Raw genomic sequence first — 23075 nt, 5'->3', positions numbered from 1 at the left:
ACATTCCTATGGATGTGATTTATTTAGCTGCAGTTATGTAGTTCCTGCAAATTCGCAATTCATCTTGCTCGTAACATTATCTTTGTCATAAGAATGCTCTTCTGAGCTTTAATGTGTCTGTGGCAGTCTACATTTGGAAAGACTTCCATTCTGTACTTTATTTGATTTGATTAATGATGTGTCCAAAATTACTCTAAAGCATGTCCAATTTTCCTGCCTTTACTAAGTGTTTTTAGATCACACTGTGCCTTATCTCTCCCTCTATGTGAGAAATACCTCTTATACAATTGATCCATTGATCCATTGATCCATTGATCCTTTTTACACAAGTGAACAGTAAAAGGTGTCATTTAAGAGATACTGTCTTGTATTTCAGCTAAAGCCGCCCCATCTGAAGGGCTTTTACCACTATTAGGGGCTCTACTTTTCCTGTGTTTAATATTTGTGTGGGTTCATTTTAATAAAGGAAAGAAACATAAATGTCATGTCTGTGGAGAAACATTGACTTTATTCTGTTTATTTTCAGAAGGAGAAAAGAACAAATCTGGCTCATTGGCAACTAGTTTTCAGCTGGTCCCTGCTCTGTAACAAACAAAATAAAGCACTTATCTTCTATTCACACTTTAAATAGCATGTACATTATATAAATTGCCTAAAAAAATAACTTGTTTATATAAAAGCTATGTACTTACACTTAATAATTTGCCTGAGTTTTAGGAGCATTGGTTTAGAAGACCAATATAAATAATAATTAAAAAAAATATTTATTTTTAATTTATTTAAAATGTATTTTTTAACTAATCCGATGTAACCTTTTGACCAAAGTAAGACAGTTCCCCTTAATGATAAGAGTTATGTTTACGGTGTACCTTATTATACCCATTAAGAAATGTGTCCCACCCTTCGATCCCGGTGGGACAACCAGTGAGGAGCAGGGGGCGACTGCAGCGCAGCCCCCAGGGACTCATCTCCAGATGTTGAGTTATGCTCATAGTCAGAATCAGAATTGACCTATTGTACTTGTTATGGGTAGATTGAGGAAACTCATCCAGACATGGAGAACATGCCAACTCCACACAGAAAGGCACGGAATTCAATCCACGACTTTCTTACTGTGAGGTAAAAGCACAAGCAGTATTCCCTCAGCCACTGTGCCACGTCTGCAATTGTTGATAAAGCAATGCTTATCAGCTCAAAAAACATTTCCAAATAATGAGGACAAACAAGGGCTTAATGAGGACCATCCCAAAGGAGAACTTCACATAATTACACTTGTTTTAAATATATAGGCCTGGGTACCCCATTGTGCTTTGTATTTCCAAGACACTACAGACAGTTCTGCAGTATACTGCATCTCTCGAACACAGTCTTGTCATTGGTCTTTTTTGTCCTCCTCTCTCTGTGGACTCGATCCATGCAGCAGTAAGAGTCCACACAGCGTCAAAGAGAGGCCAATCCACCACAGAGTGTCCTGGGTCTCCCCAAAGATCATGTGACCAAACGCAGCCTGCAAATATAAATGTCTAATCTCAAAGCTGGCTAGTTGCGTAATTAGATGCAAAATACATTATAGTTACTGAAGATGAAGCAATAGCAATAAGACCTACAATTAAAAATGGAATATACTACAGCGGGAACCTCATGGACTGATCATTGTTTTCTTACGGAGGAGATGAAGTTGGACGCTGTGGTGGTGACAGTGGCTCGGGCTGAAGAGGAGCAGTGTCTCAGAGCTTTGGAGAAAAACGTCCACATTACGGCATTACAGAGAAACAGCAGGCCTCCACAGAGCACACGCAGGGGAACATCCAGCTGCAACAGGGGAGACAGATCTGATGACCATTCATGTCACAGTGTTTATTAAATCTGCTGTGCTCCAAAATATGTCTATGGTAGTGTGTTGTAAACAGTGGTACATGGATTGGACTCAAAAAAGAAATGGCAGTACTACAGTGGTGGTACAGGCACCACAGTTTGAGAACCACAAATGTAGGATGTGATAGAAACGATTCATATTTTGCTCAAAACCCCCACAGACGTTTTAATTCAATCATAAATAACCAGGTGAGTTGTAGGCTAAAGAATTGGCAGCATTGAGAGGGACAGTGCAGTACCCAGTCACACGCCTCCTCCCCGGCTCCGTGCGCCTGTGTCCACTCCCTGAGTCCAGATGCGCACATTTGTTTGAGCAAACCTGCGCTAAGAGACAGTTTAGCGGACAGTGAAGCTGCTGCGCCACAAAGTCCCGCTACGACCGCGTACAGAGAACCAGAAACCATGGTTTAACAGAGGAGGAACGAACCGGGAAGTGCGTTCATTCAATAGATACACAGATTATTAAAGCAAACGCCGAAGACACAAACAAACCGGAAACGCAAAACCTTTCAAAATAAAAGTCTTAAAAAAAAATATCGTTACAATTTCTCTTAGATACGTGGACAAAATTAATATATAAGACATTGTTATAAACCAAACAAAAACATTTCAGCAGCATTTCACACAGTTTCCACAGTTTGCTCGGGATTTTTCATACGATTCATGGAGGATAACATTCATTTCAAAGAAACTACTACTACTAATACTAATACTAATACTAATACTACTACTACTACTACTACTACTACTACTACTACTACTAAGGTCATCTACATTCTACATCAAATCTTATAGTTTTACACGTTGGTGTCATTTTAGTACCTTGACTAACTGTTTTAGTCACGTGACTCTTCTCCGGGCTCACATTGATGACGACATTTTGTTTTGGTGGCGCGGTGTCTTCCTCAGATCAAGCCCAGTGTTTTGTGTTGAAAATGAATAAAAAAGGTAAAGTCAGCGGAGTGTCCTGGGTGAAGCCATCGGAACCCTCGTTTTTAAAGAAGTTTAAAAATGATGTTGGGTACAAAGAAGGGCCCACAGTGGACACGAAGGTAAGGGCTCACCGTGTATTAGCTGACCGAGCTAACAGCAGGTAACGCGCGTTTGTTGTAGGTGTGATTGGTTGAATATGTGTGTACCGTGCCCCTTCAGCGCGCGGCGATGCCCACTCCGGACGACGACAGCAGCGGCAGCGACCGAGAGGACGAGCTGCCGCAGGTGGTGGTGGTAAAAACTGGAGACCTCACCGCGGACGAGGTCAAGAAGATCAAAGACAAGACACAAGGGGACAAAGACGATGGTAAGTGCTTTTCCCTCTTTTCTCATAAAACGATCTCGACTCAGGAATGGATGCTTGTCAGTAGTAATGCTGCCTTCAAGTGCTCTCGTAATTTTGGTGAATATACAACTTGAGTAGAAAATTGCACATGAACGCTGCCTCATCTCGTGTTTTCCACTGGGAAAGTGCAAGAATTTTTTCCCGAGATGAGATAACCTTTGACCTTTGGACACAATAGAGTTCGGGAATGTCCACAGTTACCATGGAGATCCGCCATCTTTGCAGCTGTTAGCATACATTTCCATAGACTAACATTAGCTAAAAACAGTATAAAAAGTGGAGGAAAAAAACAGTGGAACGACTCCGTTAGCTGCTGAGGTACTGCTGGTAAATACATCTAACAAACTGTGGTGTCCAAGTGTTTTAATGTGAACAATAACTCCAGTATTATAACTTTTAAAATCTCCATTAGTTTACAATTGCTGCTAATCCCATAATGCTTAGCGATATGACGTCACATTCCCGAACTCTATATGATTTGATATGAAGCTGACACTGTGCATTTAGCTAGTCAATTTGAATATAGTCTCTTTACACACTTATCGTCTTGTAAAACAGAGAGCAAGCGGTTTGTACATGACTTTCTCAGGTGAATTTATTTGTTGAAAGTATATTTGTGTATTGTTTGCTTTACTACCACACAATGCACTCATACTGTCCACTTCACAACTGGAAAGGATCAGGTTTACCAGAGCTCATGAAGGCAGCATTAATCACTCAACCCAATAATTACTAACGCCGCCTCTTCTCCACAGATGACAAACCTGCTGATGGTAAAATCGTCTTCAAGAAACCGGCCAAGCGCTCCTCATCGGAGAAGTTTCAGGGCATCACGGCAAGCTCCAGCAAAAAGAAGAAAAGTGTGGACGATGAGAAGGAGGTAGAGAAGGAGGTAGAGAAGGAGGCAGAGAAGAAGGAAGGCCCTGTGAAAAAGGTGAAAAACAACAGTCTGCTGTCGTTCGGCGGAGACGAGGATGAAGAGGAGGACTGAGTTAAACTATACAAAACATCCAGGTCACATCACCCGAATCAATTGTTCAACACGAGAAGGAAGCACAACACCAGACTGTAATGAAACGTTTCGTAGCCAGCAGATTTTTTTAAGACCATAAATGAAAGGAAGACACTATTTGGAGTTGGAACTGCACAGCTTTCTTCATTTTGATAATTTAGATTTTACATTTAAGCCAAGTAAGCAGTTATGTCAATTTTTCACAGCAGATTATTCAGATGTAAAAGCTGACTGCGCAGTTTATTTTTGCACAAATTGGGATACAGCCATTGGGTTTGAATCTTATCCATTTAGTGAGAATCCTTTGCAGACTGCATTAGTTTTATTTTCTGGACTAGCCACAGCTGCCTTGGGGTAGACTGACTGTAATGAGGCTGCCACACGGGCGGCGAGGAGGGTGAAGTGTCCTGTCCGGAAGATACGCTCTACTATCTGAGCCACTCGATTCCAGAGGATGAGCTTAAACGAAAAGCTGTCCCTGGTTTTAATGAACTTTTAAGATTAAAAATGTGCTATTTCTTGTAAAATGTGTGGTCATGTGTGAATGTTTGTGGTGTGTAATCTGTTTTTGTTTGTCATTTACATAATACTCTACATTCAGTGATAAACTGGATGTCTGAATATATTTTGGCTTCGACACAGGAGCTGTAACATTTTAATGTAGACGATGCATTCATGTCAATGCAGCTTTGTGTTTGATTAGTGTGAATTTTTATATGGATTTCCCTGTTGCTTTGACCATATTAAAAACAGTTCAAGATATTGACTATTTTATTGATGTTGCTTGTTTTTTTATATATATTTTTCTCTGATAAAGACATACATTGTGACTACTTGAAGTTGATCAAAAGTTTTTTTTTTATGGCCGATGTCGGTGTCCAGGTTACTAAATTAGATCGTAGATAACTAATACAGTGCACTGCTCCACAATAAATAAAAATGCTAATTAGGGGATAATGTAGAGTCAAAGACCCCCTTTTCATGTGTATAACGTGTGCATTAACGTTGAACAGGTAGCAATAACCCACTACAGGAATTCACACACACGCATATATTTTTTACCCCTTTATTCAAAAAGGCATGTTTCATTCTCACACCTGCATCCAGATCATTACAATTGATGGAAGAACTCTTGACTCAGAAAAATCACAACATAAAATCTCTGCTTCGCGATCAGACGCTGCGTTCACTGCGGTCTGAAATAAATACGCTCGCTGACTGTCCTAATTGAGTTATGGATATGAACTACACACTTAAGGCCAATGCATTTGAAATGATAAGAGAGAAACAGAATTCGCTGATATGTTTGGGAATATTATAAAAATGTAAATATACAGTGATGTTGAAACTAGAAACCTTTGGGCGGCGCGGTGGCACAGCGGTTAGCGCTCATGCGTCACAGCTAGAATGTCCTGGGCCTTTCTGTGTGGAGTCTGCAGGTTCTCCCCGCGTCTGCACAGGTTTCCCCTACCACTCAAAACATGTACAATAGGTGAATCCTCCTGTCAGGTGGTTCTAACCATTAGCCTGGCTCCACATCCCCACTGCATTGAGGATGGGTCCAATGCAGAGCAAATTTTCCTATAGGGATAAATAAAGTAAAACTTATCTTAAATGCTTTTATGGGCAAAATACACTTGATTTTCTGTATTGTATTCCCGTGGTTTAACCAGGAAAGTCCCACTGAGATTTCAGGGCAGGACTTCTTGGTGCTAGGGAAAACCAGAGCCAGAGGAGACCAGGATAAAATCCAGAACCTTCTTCCTGTTAGGCAAGAGTGCTAACCGCTGCACCACCGTGCCAGCCATATTTATTTCATGACATTGGATATTGGTCGTCTTCCTGTTTGCGTGCCATCTTTATATAATATTGAACTGGATCATTCCATCAACTGGGTTTATTATTTGGCTGTGTTCTTCCAACATAGCCCCATCTCAAACATTACATTTCAATAGAATGGTTCAGTGTAATGTAAAAAGCACCAATATAGTCCAATAGACAATGAGTTTTCCAAAAGCAAATAAAACAAGGTGATGTCATTCTGTTTCTCTCAGACCACTTAAATGATAAAAAATACATTTATTAGTCTTTACCGGTCAGTGTGAGCAGTATTTCACTCTGAATTCAAACCGTTAACAATTTACGTTTCAGTACCAGTTTATGACGGATGCAGTTCCACATGGTCCTCCAGCCCGGACATCCTAACTCTCACAGCACGTTCAAGTACAAAAAGAAATGCCAGTCAAAGGTCGCAGTCCCCCAGGTTTAAACCCACAGTGGGAGCATCCTGGGACTAGCCCATAAATCTCCCAAATATTTCGGACCCCCAAAGGCCCCTTTTACTGGGGCAAAGCTGGAGTCCAAAGCACACTCTGGTTTCCTGGGGTGGGGCTGTTGCAAAGTTCGATGATCCTCTGGTGTCTTGTTGAATTCGATTGGTGGATTTAGCTTGTTTTTAGTAGATAGTTTTGTTGGTGTCGTCTCTTCAGTCCAGTGGGCACTTTTGACCGAGGCTGGCGAAGGTCTATCGGGATTTCTTGGTCAGTTTTTTGCCCTTTTTCAAAGAGAGCTTGTTCTTAACAAAGCCACGCTTCCTTTTGGTCGTCTGTAACGGGGACAAGTGAGCAAAGTAAGGAACAAACTCCAACACAACAAAGTTTAAAGAGTCTAAATTAACTAGACAAACTATCATCATGCCTTATGAATAATCTTGGAAATAAAATAGCAGAAATATATCTTTACTATTTACAAATAAATGAGTTAAATAAAACACACATATTCATATTAAAAATGCGAGTTAGAAAAAAGCTGATTTAACAATATCTGTATTTCGCGTAGTAAAACTCCCATACCTTTTTGGACGTGTACTTCTGTCTGTTGGCGTCCATGCTCCTGAGCTTGTGCTCCAGCCGGTCCCTGTTCTCCAGTTTCTTTACTTTGTAAATGCGGACAAGCCAGTGCTCCGAGGTGAAGGCCTCCTCCAGGTGCTTCAGCTTTATGTCTTTGTTTCCGATCTCGGCATTTCGAGTCCTGTCGAAGCCAGGCGGCGTCCGGAAGTCCAACTTAAAGGAGAGAGATGAAAGTAGTTGATGAAATATGGATATAGTATGTGGGAAAGCAAATACAAAATTCATCCATGAACTAAACTCTCATGTTTTCCGAGCTTGTGGGTGGGAGTTATTCCAAGAGTGGCTGTTGTGGCGTACAAGTGTAGTCAAATACTATCTAGAGTTGCCATACCTGCATCTCTCCGAAGCGGTAGTAGGACATCTTGTACATGAGGCAGTTGAGCAGAGTCGGGGATCCTGCTTTGTCCACTCTGAACTCTCCCTGAGGGGTGAAGTAGTCACTCTCCTAAAGCACAAGCATAAAACACATTTCAATTATCGTTAATGTTCACAGACTTTTACAAAAAGTATTTAAGAAATGACTCTAGAGGATAGTGCATGTCTAAAACGGACCTGTATTTGCCGTGTTTGTAACTCACCCTGATGTCTCTCGGGTGCTCCCCTTCTGCGATCCGCACCATCCACAGAAACTTGTTGATGTCGTCTCCTGAGTATCCTATGACACCTCCAAAAATGATCAGAACATAATCCACATCCAGGGACCTCATGATCTCGTAAGCCGCCGTCTCATTGGATGACATCGCTTTACCAACCTGAAGGAGAGACAAAGAAACATAAAAGACAATTTAATCACCAGACTCTGCTAGACTAGACTTGTTACATCTGCTTTTTCAGTCAATTCAATATTCACATTTCAGGGCAACCATGTGAAAGACTTCCCACTGATCTGATTTAAAACATTATCAGGTATAAATGGATCAATATGACCACCAAGTGGCGCCACACACCAAGTAGACTGAACGGGATGGTATTGTTTTCTGATAAAGTAAAAGAACAGATATTTTTCAATGACTAATGACTAATTTAATGACTTCATTCATTGTGTATTCTCTGTAAATACCAGTTAAATAAAGCTGCACACATTTTGCATGTAGATAGCATTTGGAGAAGCATGTACGCTATATAGTTAAAATGAAGCTTTAATCAAGTGTGAAACTGTGGGATAAGTTACTTGTCAACTATAATGGAAAGTTTCCAGGGTGTTTTTGTATTTTCAAAACCTTGCTCTGCTTCTTTTTTGTGAATGTAATGGTTTGTCGATGGCGAGGGAAGAAGAAGTTGTTTCCCTGAATCCTTTTAAATCAAAGCTTTGAGTTTGGAGTTGGTCAGGGAGGACTGCAGCCTGTCACCTTGCGTAACTCTACACTAAAGGCAAAGTTTACACGGAGCCAAAACTCCAACAGATCACAGAAATGTCATACCAGGCACTGGCTCATTAATAATTACTTACCAATATATTTTAAAACATTGCCTTTGTTTATTAGATGATCTCAGAAAGTTCAATGTTTTCAGCTAGTTTTACGAACTACTTCTATCAAACTGCTTTTCCATATTAAAAGGTTCTGTGTCTAATCCAGGTTTTAAAAAAATGTTTATTGTTTAAACCTTGTGTCACTGTAGCCTTGATTTTTCGTGTTTTATTAACGTTTAAATGTGGCCATTTTTGTGAATACAAAAAGCCTTGAATGAAGTACATAGCTTTTGAAAACACACAATGAAGCACAACCTCATGTCATGGTCAACAGGTGAGGACATGCTTTTGAAGCTCTTGGGAATGAGTCCAATGAATGAATATGAAGCTTAATTTAAACATGCATGAATGAGTATGTTCATGTCGCCGCTCAGTTGTCCAAGTAAAATAACAACCACTTGAAAAATGTCCACTATAATCCATCAATGAATCAAAACAACACTTAAATGATCTTAAATATGTATGAAGAACGTTACAACAGGATTAAAGACAAACACTAGTGCTAAGTTCAGGCAGATATATTCCACAGCAGTGTCTCACCAGAGCTATGTGACTGTTGTTCCAGGTGTTATTGTCCACCAGTGTGGTCCTGTTGGCCATCCCCGCTATCTGATAGCCGTAATCCCACCAGGACATGACACGCGCGTGCTCGTCTGTGTTCTGCCTCAGCCAATAATACGCCTCCCTGAAGTCGTCCAGGATGTTACGAGACCTGGAGGAGGAAAATATGTATGCTTCAGAACAACGCTGAGTCTCTTATCCTTTGAAGGTCTCTTTCAAATAAACATACATTAAATAGATTCCTAGCTTAGTATATAACTCTTTCTCGTCTCAAGCACATAACCACGAACAGCAATATTTCACCAAAGAGACACAAATGGCACCATGAGTTTATTCTCACCCGTCGTGGTTGTATGAGGCCAGCACCACACTAGGGCTGGAGTAGGCGTTGCTGGTGACCCACGTGCAGTGAACAGCAAACATCATCAATAACATCAGCATTAACATCGTCACTATGGACTTGATGTTTGGTCCAAGCCCCTCTTCTGCCTTTTCCTGCTCAGATACATGTTTTCGCACCTTCCCGGCCTGCAAGAAAAGGTTAGAACATGGTTAGAACACAAGACAGATGACTGTACAGATGGGTTGTTAACGTAATGTTAGAGAGTTAATTGCTCCCATTGGGAAAATTCACAGGCTGAGGATTAACTGCTGGACTGTTTTTTATAGAGAGTATTCGTTCACCAGCAGGTACAGTATTAGCGGAGGAATGACAAAATGATAGGGCACTAGAGGAGACGGGTGAGCACAAAGGGAGGGGTAACAGACATGAAGGATGACCATTTTCACTCATGACAGCTGAAGATAATGAATATGATGATAATAGGATGGGAAATCAGGTTCTTGTCGATGAAATTTACTTTAAGTCAGGTAAAATTCCACGTAATGACAAATATTTTCATCATTTTCATTTGAAAAATACCTCATAAATGTACAAACAAACATGTGCTTTTGCTCCTGAGACAAGACTAACTTCACTGGGAGCGGGACGCCTCTAGCTCGTCTCCATGGAGATGTGACCAAAGTCAACAGAATTACAGATTTAAATAGGTTTGGCTCCATTCTTTGATTACCCACTGCAGTAATAGCATTTTTTCTGTGTGGAGCTGGTCATTAGGAGCATGTTTTATACTGATGGCAACAGTATAGTCCAAAATGTTGCGCAGTGTGCCTTTAAATTAAATGCTGAACTGCTTTATGGAAACTCACCCACACTTGTCTGGGGCGATAACATCGTAATCACACAATAACAAGAACTTATTTGGAGTTTGGTTGTTGTTCCTTTCCGTTTCATTTGTGTACGCTCTCAGTCGTACAGGAGTTTTCCATCGCAGACAAACGTTCTAAAGCCGTCACTTGCACTGGGTTTTTTTAGTGTTGAGGACGATTCACCCCTCAAGAGGCTTTGTCAGCAACTAATGGCCTTTCAGCATGAGGCTACAGGACAAATTCTGGGCTAGTGGGGAAGGGCTCATCTGTTATTTGTCCCTCCAATCTTTATTCTAAAAAGTTATGCTCAACTCTATTGCATAATTTACCCACAGGTACAAATAAATTAACCTAACCTAACCTAGGGTTTCAGTATCAACCAGGTGTCTGCTCTTTAACATTTTATAAATTTTGTATTTATTTATTTGTTTACATTTCAACAACACACCTGGATATTGAGCTATAGTTTTGACTTTTTATCGAGTTTCTGTTTAAGTTTATCCAGTGAACATATTAAATTGACTGGAAATCCTGTCTTCCAAAAAGGCTTTCCAACTACTTCATTTAGAACTTCAGTAGACATATTTTTACACAGATTCGCAGTGAGGGAGAAGCGATTGTGCATCAAGGTCGGATGGATCCTCAAAAAGCTCCGTCAGTTAAGAGCTAAAACGAAAAACCCTCCAAACTCTATGGTCCTTTGAGTTTGATGAAGGGTTTGAAATCTGTTGTTAAAATGGCATCTGCTTCATCTGGGCTGCCAAATCCAAAAACTATAAATATGTAAATGGGGATTATTATTTCTGAACATCACCAGGCTGCACTCTCACAGAGGAATATGAACGGTACATGCTAATATTTCAATAAATAAATACTACAGGTACCTTGCACATCAATAAGCACACACCTTGTCATAGAGGTTCCCTGCGTTTTTCTTGTCGTCTTCGTCACTGCTGTCCTCGGCCGGCGGACTTTGCCTCTTCATGTCGTCTCCCAGGTAATGTTCAAACACACAAGAGAAGGCCACCGCTGAGAGCATGCAAACCACCGGCGTGAGGGTTAGCATCAGACGGACCATGACTCCGGCAAAATACACTGCGCTGATGGCATACAGAGCCACTGTGGAGAGGCAAAAGGGAAGGGTATGAACGAATGCAAAAGGAGGCATGACAAGGTGAAATGTGCATTATTTAAAGCAGTGGTATTTTTTTGCAGGTATTTTATAACAATTTCCAACATATCTGGATCCCTATCTTGCTTATTGATGGTTAGAAAATGCAGCTTAGAGCACATTTATAGTACCTGTCTTATAAAGTGAATGCCGTATGTTTACTAGAACTAACCCTGTTATTCCACAATTTCTTTTATACTTGTTTTTAGCCCATGTTAATGTAAATGTTTGCTTAGCAACCCCCAACATGGCAGGTTTCTCGAATAATAAGTGTGAGGGGGGTGTAGATGTAACAGTTCAGCTATCTCATGGTTCGGTTCACAGGGAAAGGACCCACGGTGCATCACGGTGCAAGTACAAGATAAAAAAGAATGAGTTGGTTTGGAAATAAAACAGCCAAAGTGTTCATTAGACTGCATTAGACTATAGTCTCAGAAAAACACTGGCAATGTGTTGTATTTTTTCAAAGCTGCTTTGTGAAACAAAACCAAATAGAAAACAGGTTGAAGTGCTCTAAAGTAAAAAATATATATACATATACTCAGTTTCGCTTTCCATAGATGAAACACGCACAGAGGCTCATGTTTGGGCTGTTCCTGTGCCACATTATGCTTGTACTTCTTCAAAGTTTATGAGGCCAGATTTCGACCAATATTGGATCTTACGCATTAGTCTGTGCCTCTGACAATGCGCAGTGCACTGGATCCATCATTCACCGCAGCCTGGTCATCTACAGAGGAATCCATTACAAAGCCATGTGGATTTCATGTGTTTTTGCAGGATGTAGCTTTGCAGGTGTGGACTTCAGTTTATAGTAATGGATGATGATGACACATATGTACTTTGTTTGGGTGCACCCCTACACAAACACACTACATGCACCACAGAGCTTAAATATTTTAAGAAATATAGACTAAAACTTTAGTACGATGCATTGTTACACCCTTAACTGTATTCCATCCCAAACTCTACAGTGTTGAAAATATGCTGATATTTTTCCCACAAGAAGATTGCAACTCAGGGCGTTACAGCTAAATAAATGTGCATGTGACCAAGACGCTGAAATAGTTACGGTTTACAAGTGTAAGGCATTATTATTATTAAAACTTCTGGTAGCATTGTGTTTTTGCTATGGTAACTTTGAACCACTAAAACTATTGTACTGACCATGAAAGCATTTTTTTTTTAACGAGGGAATGATGCTCAAACGTTTTAAAGTATGCTCCAGCAAAGGAAAAAAAGCCTTTGCAAGTACAAGCCATTACAACCCATCCCTACCGTTCACCACATTTTGAGAAACAGTCTAAGCCTCACCGAAGACTCTCTCATCATTGATGTTCTTAATGCAGAACCAGAGTCCCGCGGGGAAGGTGCAGACCAGGATGTGCAGGTCGAAGAAGAAGGAGACCCAAGTGGTGGGCTGGTGTTCTGACACCGAGGCGATGATCGGGATGTGGATCTTTGCATAACTGGACACAAGAGATGACGCAGGTTTTAGTGTGGGCAGTGATATTGAGTAAAATAACAGTTTTCAGATTCAGGTCATAAAACTATTTAATAAGGAACATAATACCAGACAAAGGAATCATTTTATTCACTTGTATTGACACCAATTCTACCTAACTAGAGGATTATCATACCTTTACCTTTTCTGACAAGCCCTCATTGTTTAAATGCATATTAATAATAATAATGCATCGGTTTTATATAGCACTTTTCTTGACACTCAAAGACGCTTTACATTGCATTATTCATTCACTCCATACTTGGTGGTGGTAAGTTACTATTGTAGCCAGAGCTGCCCTGGGGTAGGCTGGAAGCGAGGCAAACAGTCTGCGCCATTGGCCCCTCCAACCACCACCAACCACTCACTCACTCACTCAGTCCATTTGGGATCGGGCAGAGCAAAGGCGGTATGGCCACAATGCTCTGCAGTTTAATAATTGATTAAGCAACGCACAACTGTCCTCATCTTGATTAACTTATGATTTATCCAAGATTCAATTTAATCAAAGTTTTTTTTAATTTTTTTTTTACTTAATCATAATATTAAACTGAAGGCAATTGTATAATATACTACTATTCAGTTTTATTTTGCAAAGCTCATGGGTTTGCAAGAAGCAAGTTCTGTATAATTGCGTAATACCTGTAGGTGTAATACCTTAGAACAATTTCAGGGTATAATTTATAAACAATAAATTGTGTTTATTTGACGAACACAATTCTTACAAAAAGTGGTGAAAAGTACTTTACAGAAACAAGTACAGTTTGGATCTACTTAAGTGTTGTTTTGGAATAGCAATAGTTTTATTTCATTGAACAGAAGTTAATCTGTCTTACAGAAGTCTATAAACGCCTTTTGATGCTGCGAGAAAATCCGCTCTGGTTGTTGTCAGTTATCTGGTAGATGACCCCTTTGGTTTTACTGCACTGCAGCAAAACTCCCTTTTCCTTCAAACGCCTTCATGTAACAGACAGTTAAAGATACTGAGGCGTGGCGCTAGTGCTCACACAGAATGTGCTAAATCGCACCGTAACAATGGCACTGTGTCGTTTCAGTCCCATAAATATTATGAGAAAAACATTACCATTTTACACTCATCATGATTACTGATGCCATGAATGAACACAAGTAAAAATGACTGCAGATACCTTTGAAAGTAAGACCAAGGACATTTATGAAAGACTGCATTTACTAACTCAGAGCCTTGGCCATAAAAGTTTTGGAGGCTTGACAATTGCCGTTCTGTTCTTATTTGATTCTGTTTTATGAGGAGGCAATAGTTGTGTTTCACTTTTATTACTTCCTGTCACGTAATTCAAGTTGATAGAATGGATGAACGGGGAATGTACATCTGAAATCAAATAGAAGAAAACAATCAGGGTTTTATGTTGCCAGATTAGTTTAGCAAAGCCAGATCACAGACACTGATCCTTCACAAAGAATTACAAAACGACAAAGCTGATTTCAGAGAAGATCCTTTGTTTGCAATATTAAGGTGTTGTTGTGATAACTCTGTTAGTTTAAAGTTTAAACACTCTTAACATTTGAGAACAGTTTTGTTTTTGATGACTGAACTGTAATGAATGATTATCTCCTTTGTTTGAGTAAAAAACTGATGAACATGCGGTGGAAAGTAACTTTGTATTCAAGTCAACTTTATACAATGACTCTGGTTGGTATAAAATCTTTAAATGACCAACTCTGAGCTCTCAGTTTGCAGTTTCTTTTACTAAAAATATGTTCACTAGGTTCCCTTCTCTCTGGTTAAACAAATGTATGGAAAGTTGCATGAATGGAATAAGAGGTGAAGTATCTTGCTTGAGGACACCGATTCAGACACCGCATCACAACCATTTACTTAAGTACTATTTACTATTAAACTCAATATAAGGCTATTTTCCATTGAAGTAATAAATGACTACAAGTTAAACAACAATGCCTCTTTAAATAAAGTAAAGTGAACAACTTTTTACTCAGTGCTAACTCTGAGGGGAGCTGGACTTCATGCTAAATGAAGCGGCAGACAGGGAGAAATAAATCTAACACGGGACAGCAACTGCTTCTCTCCTCAGCGTTTTATACGCTACACTTTTGGAGATTTATGCTACAGCTGTTTCTGAGTAGCTCATTTAAAGGCCATTAATTACCCCCTGTCCTATAGAGAGATGGTCCCAAACAGTGGTTATAACGACTTACCCAGTGTCCCACAGAGAGTAGAAGCGCCCACTCCACGGTGCGATGTAGCCTGAAGGAGATGCAGACAGATGGGGTGTTTAGCCTTTAAGTACATTTGAACAAAAATCATAGGAAGGCCTTGAATGCCGGCGTCTCCGAAACATATTTATATAATGAGGGACTTTCTGTCTGAAGTTAGAGATTGAATCAAAAAAATGGATGGAACGGAAAGTCCTTATTGATACAAAATGCTCACCAGCTTTTATACATTTCAGTCCCAGAGGATACATTTGTTGATGTTGAATAGAACAGAATACATTTTTAGCAGAATGAAACACATTATGGAAAAAGGAGTAATCCAGGTGTAGTGGATCAGCTTAAATGGTGGGGGAAACATGCTCCACTTGTTTGCTAATGTCTGTCTAAGGGGCTATTGTGCATGATCGCACATTTTTTGCAGATCTCACACTAAACAGGGTCCATCAGCTCAGTGCATTGGTCACACATGGTCGGGACGTGTAATTGGCCTGTAACATCTCGCTGCTGTATCGACCACATATTTAGTGTCAAATACACGAGTGAGGCGGGATGGAGGACACGGCGCTGCTGTAATGAGCTCCTTGTGACCACCATAATACATGATGGCATTACATTCCATCCAGTTGGATTGAAACTATGTTTAAGAATTATTTTCCAATGTATCTCAAATTTTTACCACATATACATTTTTCAAAGACCTCTACTGTATTTATATTTGTGACAATTTGTAATAAAGTTAGGAAAACCCTACAGATCAAAAGAAAGGACTACAAATAAAAAAAACATACATGGTTGTTCTTTCCAGGGAATTAATAGATACGATCCACAATGTGAATAGACAAAACAAGCATTGTATTGAATAATTCCTGCAATGCAGCACCTCTCTTTGGCGGCATGTATAACCTCATGTTGACTCTCCATTATGCATGTATGGTTCTGTGTTGGGAACATAACGGAAGCTTTAATGAGATTCCTCTTCTGGCTGCAGTAACAAAGTGAGACACCGGAGCACATAGCCAGTGTGGAGTGTTTGTAATATAAGCGCGATGTCCACAGAGGGTTGTAATAACCATAAACACTCATAGTTTTTACATGTCGCGCTTCAGATGCTGCAGAAACACATATTAATCTTTTAATTACATACCCGTCTGAACAGCTAAGCGTCTGCAGAAGAGAAAGCAAGGATGGAGGAGGTAGAGAGGGGTAGAAAGAAGAGAGTTCTCCATTTTCTTGCTCTAGCACTAAAGACATTTCTCACGATTTAAGATCAAATAAGTTCAAAAAGTTTAATTAAATTTCTACCCCCCTGATTGTTATTTGGTTGGGAGCAATTCAATCTCTCCGTCAAGAATAGGCTTTGTTATATCCAGACATTAAACCAAATAAAAGCTTAAGAAATAAATCCATTACATTAATTACGGTTTGTGCTTTACCACCCACTGCAAACAATCATTCAAAATGCATTATGTGTGGGCGCATGATAGAAAATACTTGAATTTAAGGTGAACAGCTTTTTGCCATCAATTAGTTCAACTTGAGTGGGGCAAAGGTCAATGTTAGTAATAATAATTTTAACTATCTGCATTTTCCAATTGTATTAAATCAACATTAGAGTAGAAAATCAGTTTTCATTTGTGGCAATGAAACCTAAATCTAAAACTATTACATCTTAACATCGTATTAAATCTACTGTGCACAAAGCGGTAGTGGGATGGCCATATTTGGCTGGTATTAATCTAAATAACTAACAAAAGACAACTGCAACAATGGTAACTTTAGTAAAGCTGTACACTTTCTGGTTTCTTGAATGTACTGTACACTTCTCCATTCCCCCTGCTCCCATTATAGTTCTTTCTTGTGGAGCACGTCTTTTATGTCCAAACCCTCCAGTATTAAAATGCTATTATCAGTGAGTAAGGCTGTCTCTGTGTCTGCTAGACAGATGTATTTTGCATCATAATGCAATTGTCCCTCCACAACCTCCATTAAAGCATTGCTGCATCAATTCCCAGCTTATTGCAGCATTTTAAATGCTTTCTCATAAAGCTGTCCATTGTTTTGCATTTAAATGGAAATGTAAAACTAGGAATAGACAATGTTTTGCCAATCAAAAACTAGTTGATATTATAAAGCAATAAACAAGGACATAACACATACAGCAACACAATATAACATAAAACATGCCAACAATTAAAGCTACATGAGCAGAAGCAAAGTATCTAATGGATCTGCTCTATCAGGCAATAGTAATGAAATCCTAGTTTAGGTAAATGCTTTCTGGAGTAATTTTCTCCTTAAGTGATGCCTTGTAGCAAGTGTATTTGTTGTTCACCCGTCTGATAGTCAAAACAAAAGCATTCAAGTATTAAGTTGATATGAAACCATTCGAGTTTGTTTATACCTGTGTACGTCAGGTATATAACAGAGAGGAACACGACTCCAGCAGCAAGAGCGACCCCGAGGAAGAAGAGCGTCTGAAACTCCTGCCGGGTTAGTCTGTCCTTCAGATACTGCAGGAAGGCATAGACCTGCAGCAGCACAAACACTCCTGCACAATACAAGAGGTAAAAAACATTACACAATAACCGAAGAGTGTGAAACATCCTCAGGAAGAGCTACAAAAGTTGTCTTTTTATTGTCTTCATTAAATACCAAGCGCGCCGTCTATAATGAGACATGAACACCATAACATTGAATAAACTACTGTGCTGTATATTCAGACTCACAAGTAAAATGACTTCATTGGAAAATAAGTCAAATGATAGAAATTTCAAGACTGTTTTTATCTTGACAAACCAATATATTATGTAAACACTGGCGGGCAACTATTAATGAAATATTCCTTTAAGTACCTTTAAAGCAGTACTAAGTAGCTTGTTTACCTATATCCTTTCCGTAGTCCCTCTGGGGGTAATACAAGTGTTAACGAGATAATTGGGGGGGTCTTTCATCTCCCACTGGTGTCTCTGGCCAGAAAACCACAATTGCAACTTTGCTGCCTACGGGTCGGAGACCCCAATACACACTAATGGAATCACGAAGAAGAAGCTAACAGGCTAACGGGCAAAGCTAACTGGGGGCTAGCACCATTTAAACAGTATTTACAGCCCAGTTTGAGGGGAAAAAATGTGTAATTGGATGTACAATATCCCTCTCTCCCTGTCTTTTCTGTCGGCGTAGTATTTACTCTCAAAGACAATGAGTAAAAAAACGCAACATGCTACAACACCTGCAGTGGCGCTTATGGCCACTAGGGGCATGAGTTACTTAGTACTGCTTTAAGTACCTTTAACTGTTTACAATGAGTTGGATGCAGCACAGTAAAACTACACAGGGCCGAAACATCTTGTGGCATTTATTAAAAACCTTTATTTCCCTGGAATTCAAGGAGACAGTTTTCTGACCTGCCGCAGCCATGTGTTCGCTGGTCCTGATCGGTTGGAATCCCACAAAAGGTATCTGCATGGAGAGGACCAAGCCGATGATGTAGAAAGTGCTGTATGCTGCAAAAAAAAAAAAAATAGAACAAAACGGGTTACAGAACAATTTAGGCTAAACAATGTGTGTAAATCTGCTAATTGGGTCGTCACGCTCTGCTAAAGCATTCACTAAACAGGGCAGGTCCACAAAAACTCTCTCAATGCGACCTTTTATTGTCCTTGGCGTCCCATACAATCAGAAAACAGCATTAGCGCTTGAAAAAAAGATGGACTCTCCAAGCGTCACACTTCAAATGATTTGCACACTTGGAAGCTATACACAGAAGCAACAACTCCCTTGCTGCAAAGACCCCAACTAGATTTGAAAACCGTTTTGAACAAGTCTATGAGGGTTATCTTAACAAAACAGCAACACAAAGGCTCAATAACAGGGCTTTAGTATTCCGATAGCGGTGGTGGCACAGCAGCCAATCACGGTATAAAAGCCGCAGTCTCATTAGAAACCAGAGAGACAGGCCTGGGAAATAAAGATGTACAAAAATTGGCACTGCGAGCTACATTTTCACTCCATTGGTTTGATGAGTTGGCCCCAAAAAGGAACATGCATGTCTTTATCCAGCGCTCTCAGCAGGATACACGGCTTCGGAGGTATCACCAGTCTGGTTAATGAGCGAGAAATAAGCCATGATTGGACAAACAGGAGACAGAGAGGAAGAAGATGGGCTTTTAAGGCTTGCTATAGCGATCATGATGGCAGCGCCCCAAAAATCAGGCATTTTAAAGCTACAGAGGAGAGACTGCAGGGTCTCAGATGCCTGTGGCTTTTGAAAGAGGCCGGCAAATGTTTCTATTTTTATTTTGCATATTTATTTTGTTGTATGATAATATAGCTGCATCATTTTTGACAAATATAATTACTAAATTATCAAGGTTATATATATGTATATTTTTTTTCTCCTTTAGAGTGAAAAAAATATGTCATAATGGAATCTTGTCAAACTCACAGTAGAGGGAACTTTGCTAATTCATTACCCAAATAAACACGGCTCGTCATTTCCTAAGTTCCAGTTCATGTAAGAGGCAGACTCCCACGGACTCCCATCTGCCCTGGGCCATCTACAGCCTGTCTGTCCACGGGAGTGCACCTCCTTCAACGAGGTTCTCCTCAAGTTTTCACTTCTCTCGCACTAGTTTTTGTTTTCTCTTGTCGTGAAGGAGGGTTTAAGGACGGGGGACACCCTGGGGCAACTATCCATCTGCTATAAAATGTCTTCTTCTGAAACACTGAAAAGGCACCAAGAGCCGCACACACCTGCAGCACAGTGGACGCACTTCAGGTAACAAAAAAAGGGGCAAAAGAGCAGAAGATGGTGAAAGGAAGATGGTAAAAGACTGATGGTGAAAGACTGATGTGCAAACCCTCCTGGGTTTCAGAGGAGCACTGAAGGCAGTACTACTTCGGCTTCCTCTACCGCCAAAAACATGCTGTTCAGTTTGTCCCACAGTGGTGGCGTGCTCAGTCACAGTGGCTCAGGACTAACACCTGGACGCAATTTTGTTGACAAATAAAGCACTTACTTAGGGCGTTTTCACACAGCGCTTTTGGGTCAGTGTGAATCCAACCGTAGCACTTTAGGCGATCTCGGAGCGGGTGAAGCATGAATGAGGCTGGCCTCACTGTATTGACATGTGGGTCAAACTATTCTCGCTTAGACGCCTCTTTTTTGCACAAAGAATGAATACGCACTGCATGAGGACGTTTGGATTACTGCTCTGACGGGGTAAAATGGATCAGCTTTAAATCATCTCAGTATGTCTCTTTCCCGTCTGTGAAACTTTCCTCTTCATGAGCTGATTTAAGTGCATTTCTCCTCGCTTCATGTATATCAGCCTCACTGTATTTAACCAGTAGGGTGAGGAGTGACCACCGCGCAACATCATCGAAGTGTGCACGTACAGTACGTACGTGTCGGTGCCTCGACAGGTTGATGCCCGTTGTCATGGGAATAAGTTCAGTGAACAGCTGAACATAAGACGTGGCTGATGGTGCGACGTTTGGTGCAGGCTCGTGTGAACACGGACTAAACAAACTTTGGAGTAAATGCAGTTCAAACTAGGGCGGTCTCATGTGTGAAAACAGCCTTACATACACTTGTTTGTCGGTCTGACTGTTTGATATTTGTGACATTTCTGATGTTCAAACTGCTCCTCTGCTTGATCAAAATCAGCAATATTTGTGAGGCAACTGCTGTGATGATATTGGGTCATTCAAAAACAGCTAGATTAGCTGTTATGACTGGAGTTGGTATCTATCTTTTACAGTGAATTTTAAAATGTTTACTGAACCCTATCTACAGAAAACATGTACTTTTTCCAGCAGTTCATTCAGTGTTGTTTCAAGTAATTCTAGTAATTGTTTTGGCCATTCTTACTAATATTGAATGAGAACTGCAATTACAGAAAAAAAGGGTACAGCTCCAGCAAAACTACCACCACTTTCAGAGGATTTTATAAAGTAGTAAGTACAAAAGGAACATGTTTATGAGTCTTTTGTGTACCTCTGGGATCTTGTTCAACAGAAATGATAAGATTATTACTGCCCATCATTCTTGTGTACTCCCTCCAGCACTTTCTGTTTTTCTGTGTCTGTGCCTAAATAATTTGCCCGGTTGAAGCATTACCAAACAACATTACGGAAACTCTGCCGGGAACATGGATTTGCCAATTCGTTTCTGGGCAAAACACCAATCCTCTGCACTCGTCTCTCTCCTGCTGCCACTACAAGAGTCATGATTTGTGTTGCAGTTAGTCCACATGACGTGCGGAGAGGCCTGACGTGCTGTTTGCATCATGGTTATCTCATCTTCCAGTCAGTGGTGGAGAAGTGATGACCGGCGGCCTCATAGGCAGCATAGTATCGTATTACATCTTCACTTTACTCAGTTTGTCAGTGAATGTGCCCTTTATTAAACCAGAAAATCCATGTGGTTTCATTCATATACCTGCAAACCCAAGGTTAGTGCCTGCTATTTCTCTCAAGTACAGCCAATACCACTTTATTCCAATAGGCCAGCATTGTATGTCTTAAGGCGTATAAAGTAGTTTTGATATGTAATGGCAAGGGTGTCTTTATATTGCAAGAACATAATAGAAACCCCAACAAAAAAGCTGCGAAAAAACATTAATAAAGCAACAAGAGGACATTTTCATTTGATTGTGGCCTGGCTCCAACAAGGCTTTTGGCAACTGTTACAGCATTTACTTCTTTATTGCTTCTGAATGGACGTGCTGACAATTAAAGTCAACAAACTGTTTAGTCAAAGTAATCAAACTTGGCACACAATTATACTGTTTAAAGCAAGATTATATAGAAAGTAAAAGCATAAGGCAAGAAATACTAACTACACATGACTCCAAGTTACTTTTCTGTCTCAAAAGCACTGAAGCTCTAATTGAGCAGATAAGTTCACCTACAGGTTCATTTTAAAAAGTGCTTTTCCCTGTATTGACATGTGGTATTTTCAATCAATCAACCAATCAGTAGAAGTCCATCTTGGCCCACGCAACAGGAAAGATTGTGTGCAGTTGTCGTTTCAATGTTTAAATTAAAATCAGCAAAACCAGGTTAGAAATATGTAAATACATGAGGAAACTGCAGTGAGCGAAAACTCGTCATCAATCACACCTCTGTAAAGTGGAAAAACAACGTTTGGAGAGCATAAAGGGTCACTGACGTCTGGGAAACCTCACAGACAGTACATCTAAACATGCTTTTCTTGAAATGAAGCTGAAAACCCCCCACAAACAAAGCCAAGGAGCTACTTGTGATGGCAAAGAAAGAAAGCCATGGCCACTGCGAGTATACCGTATCTTGCCATTAGTATAAAAACATGTTTTTACAAAGTACCAATTTTATCTTCCAGCATCTTGCAGTTATGATTTAATCTATTCAGTTCTACAAAACATGCTTAGAAAAGGACAGCGGAAATGCACTTAAGTGGCTTAATCAATGGAAAAACATTTTAGTGGGTTCACACTTTAGTCCATCTGAAGTCAACCCTTGTGCACTTCCTGGGAAAGTTTAAACTTTGTTTAGCGAACATCGTGAACTCACCACCTGACCATCGTTTGAGGAAAGGACTAATGCAATGAACCTATGCAGTCCACCACACTGACATCTCTAGGCATTTTCTTGTAATGAACAATGTTTCTTTCCACGACCATAGAGTTTATTGCAAATGCACCACTTTCTGAAAAAAAAAAAAACAATCTTCTAATTGTAGTGCATATTACCAACCACTTACCAACGACCAATCCACCTGAAGCTTGCCTATAATTACTTCGCGTTACATATTGACTTGTTGGAGGGA

General features: G+C 40.1%; 3 protein-coding genes across 3 annotated transcripts in view; 1 reads left to right on the top strand and 2 right to left on the bottom strand.

Annotated features, from left to right (window-relative positions):
• Positions 1-1354: 1354 nt before the first annotated feature.
• Positions 1355-2279, bottom strand: LOC306967136 (transmembrane protein 42-like; the record flags this gene model as incomplete). The annotated part of the gene is made up of 3 exons (XM_079562044.1): positions 1355-1507; positions 1666-1812; positions 2115-2279. The coding sequence occupies 3 exons, from the start codon at positions 2277-2279 to the stop codon at positions 1373-1375; spliced, it is 447 nt and encodes a 148-aa protein (XP_079418170.1). The 3' UTR covers positions 1355-1372.
• Positions 2280-2743: 464 nt separating this feature from the next.
• On the top strand, positions 2744-4438 carry kiaa1143 (KIAA1143 ortholog). The gene is made up of 3 exons (XM_079562093.1): positions 2744-2927; positions 3028-3175; positions 3970-4438. The coding sequence occupies exons 1-3, from the start codon at positions 2745-2747 to the stop codon at positions 4203-4205; spliced, it is 567 nt and encodes a 188-aa protein (XP_079418219.1). The 5' UTR covers position 2744; the 3' UTR covers positions 4206-4438.
• Positions 4439-6071: 1633 nt separating this feature from the next.
• LOC306966600 (dolichyl-diphosphooligosaccharide--protein glycosyltransferase subunit STT3B-like) overlaps positions 6072-23075 on the bottom strand; it is a 62055-nt gene continuing 45051 nt past the window's right edge. The window contains exons 6-16 of the mRNA XM_079561399.1: positions 18670-18768; positions 17667-17813; positions 15248-15296; positions 12862-13016; positions 11284-11495; positions 9508-9695; positions 9147-9318; positions 7714-7887; positions 7467-7580; positions 7079-7288; positions 6072-6831 (exon numbers count right to left, since the gene is read on the bottom strand). Of these exons, the coding sequence (XP_079417525.1) occupies positions 6751-6831; positions 7079-7288; positions 7467-7580; positions 7714-7887; positions 9147-9318; positions 9508-9695; positions 11284-11495; positions 12862-13016; positions 15248-15296; positions 17667-17813; positions 18670-18768 (1601 nt within the window). The 3' untranslated portion in view covers positions 6072-6750. The remainder of the gene's footprint in view (positions 6832-7078; positions 7289-7466; positions 7581-7713; positions 7888-9146; positions 9319-9507; positions 9696-11283; positions 11496-12861; positions 13017-15247; positions 15297-17666; positions 17814-18669; positions 18769-23075) is intronic.

Source organism: Gobius niger, assembly GCF_951799975.1.
Source record: "Gobius niger genome assembly, chromosome: 8".
Lineage (NCBI taxonomy): Eukaryota > Metazoa > Chordata > Actinopteri > Gobiiformes > Gobiidae > Gobius > Gobius niger.
Note: the sequence above shows the minus strand (reverse complement) of the source record. Positions and strands in the feature narration are given on the sequence as shown.

What these genes read in the sequence shown, in the direction of transcription:
- kiaa1143 (XM_079562093.1), top strand. Translation starts at nt 2,745, where the DNA reads ATGACGACATTTTGTTTTGGTGGCGCGGTGTCTTCCTCAGATCAAGCC. An exon ending in GGCCCACAGTGGACACGAAG is followed by an intron (nt 2,928 to 3,027) that starts GTAAGGGCTCAC and finishes GTGCCCCTTCAG; the next exon opens with CGCGCGGCGATGCCCACTCC. An exon ending in ACAAGGGGACAAAGACGATG is followed by an intron (nt 3,176 to 3,969) that starts GTAAGTGCTTTT and finishes TCTTCTCCACAG; the next exon opens with ATGACAAACCTGCTGATGGT.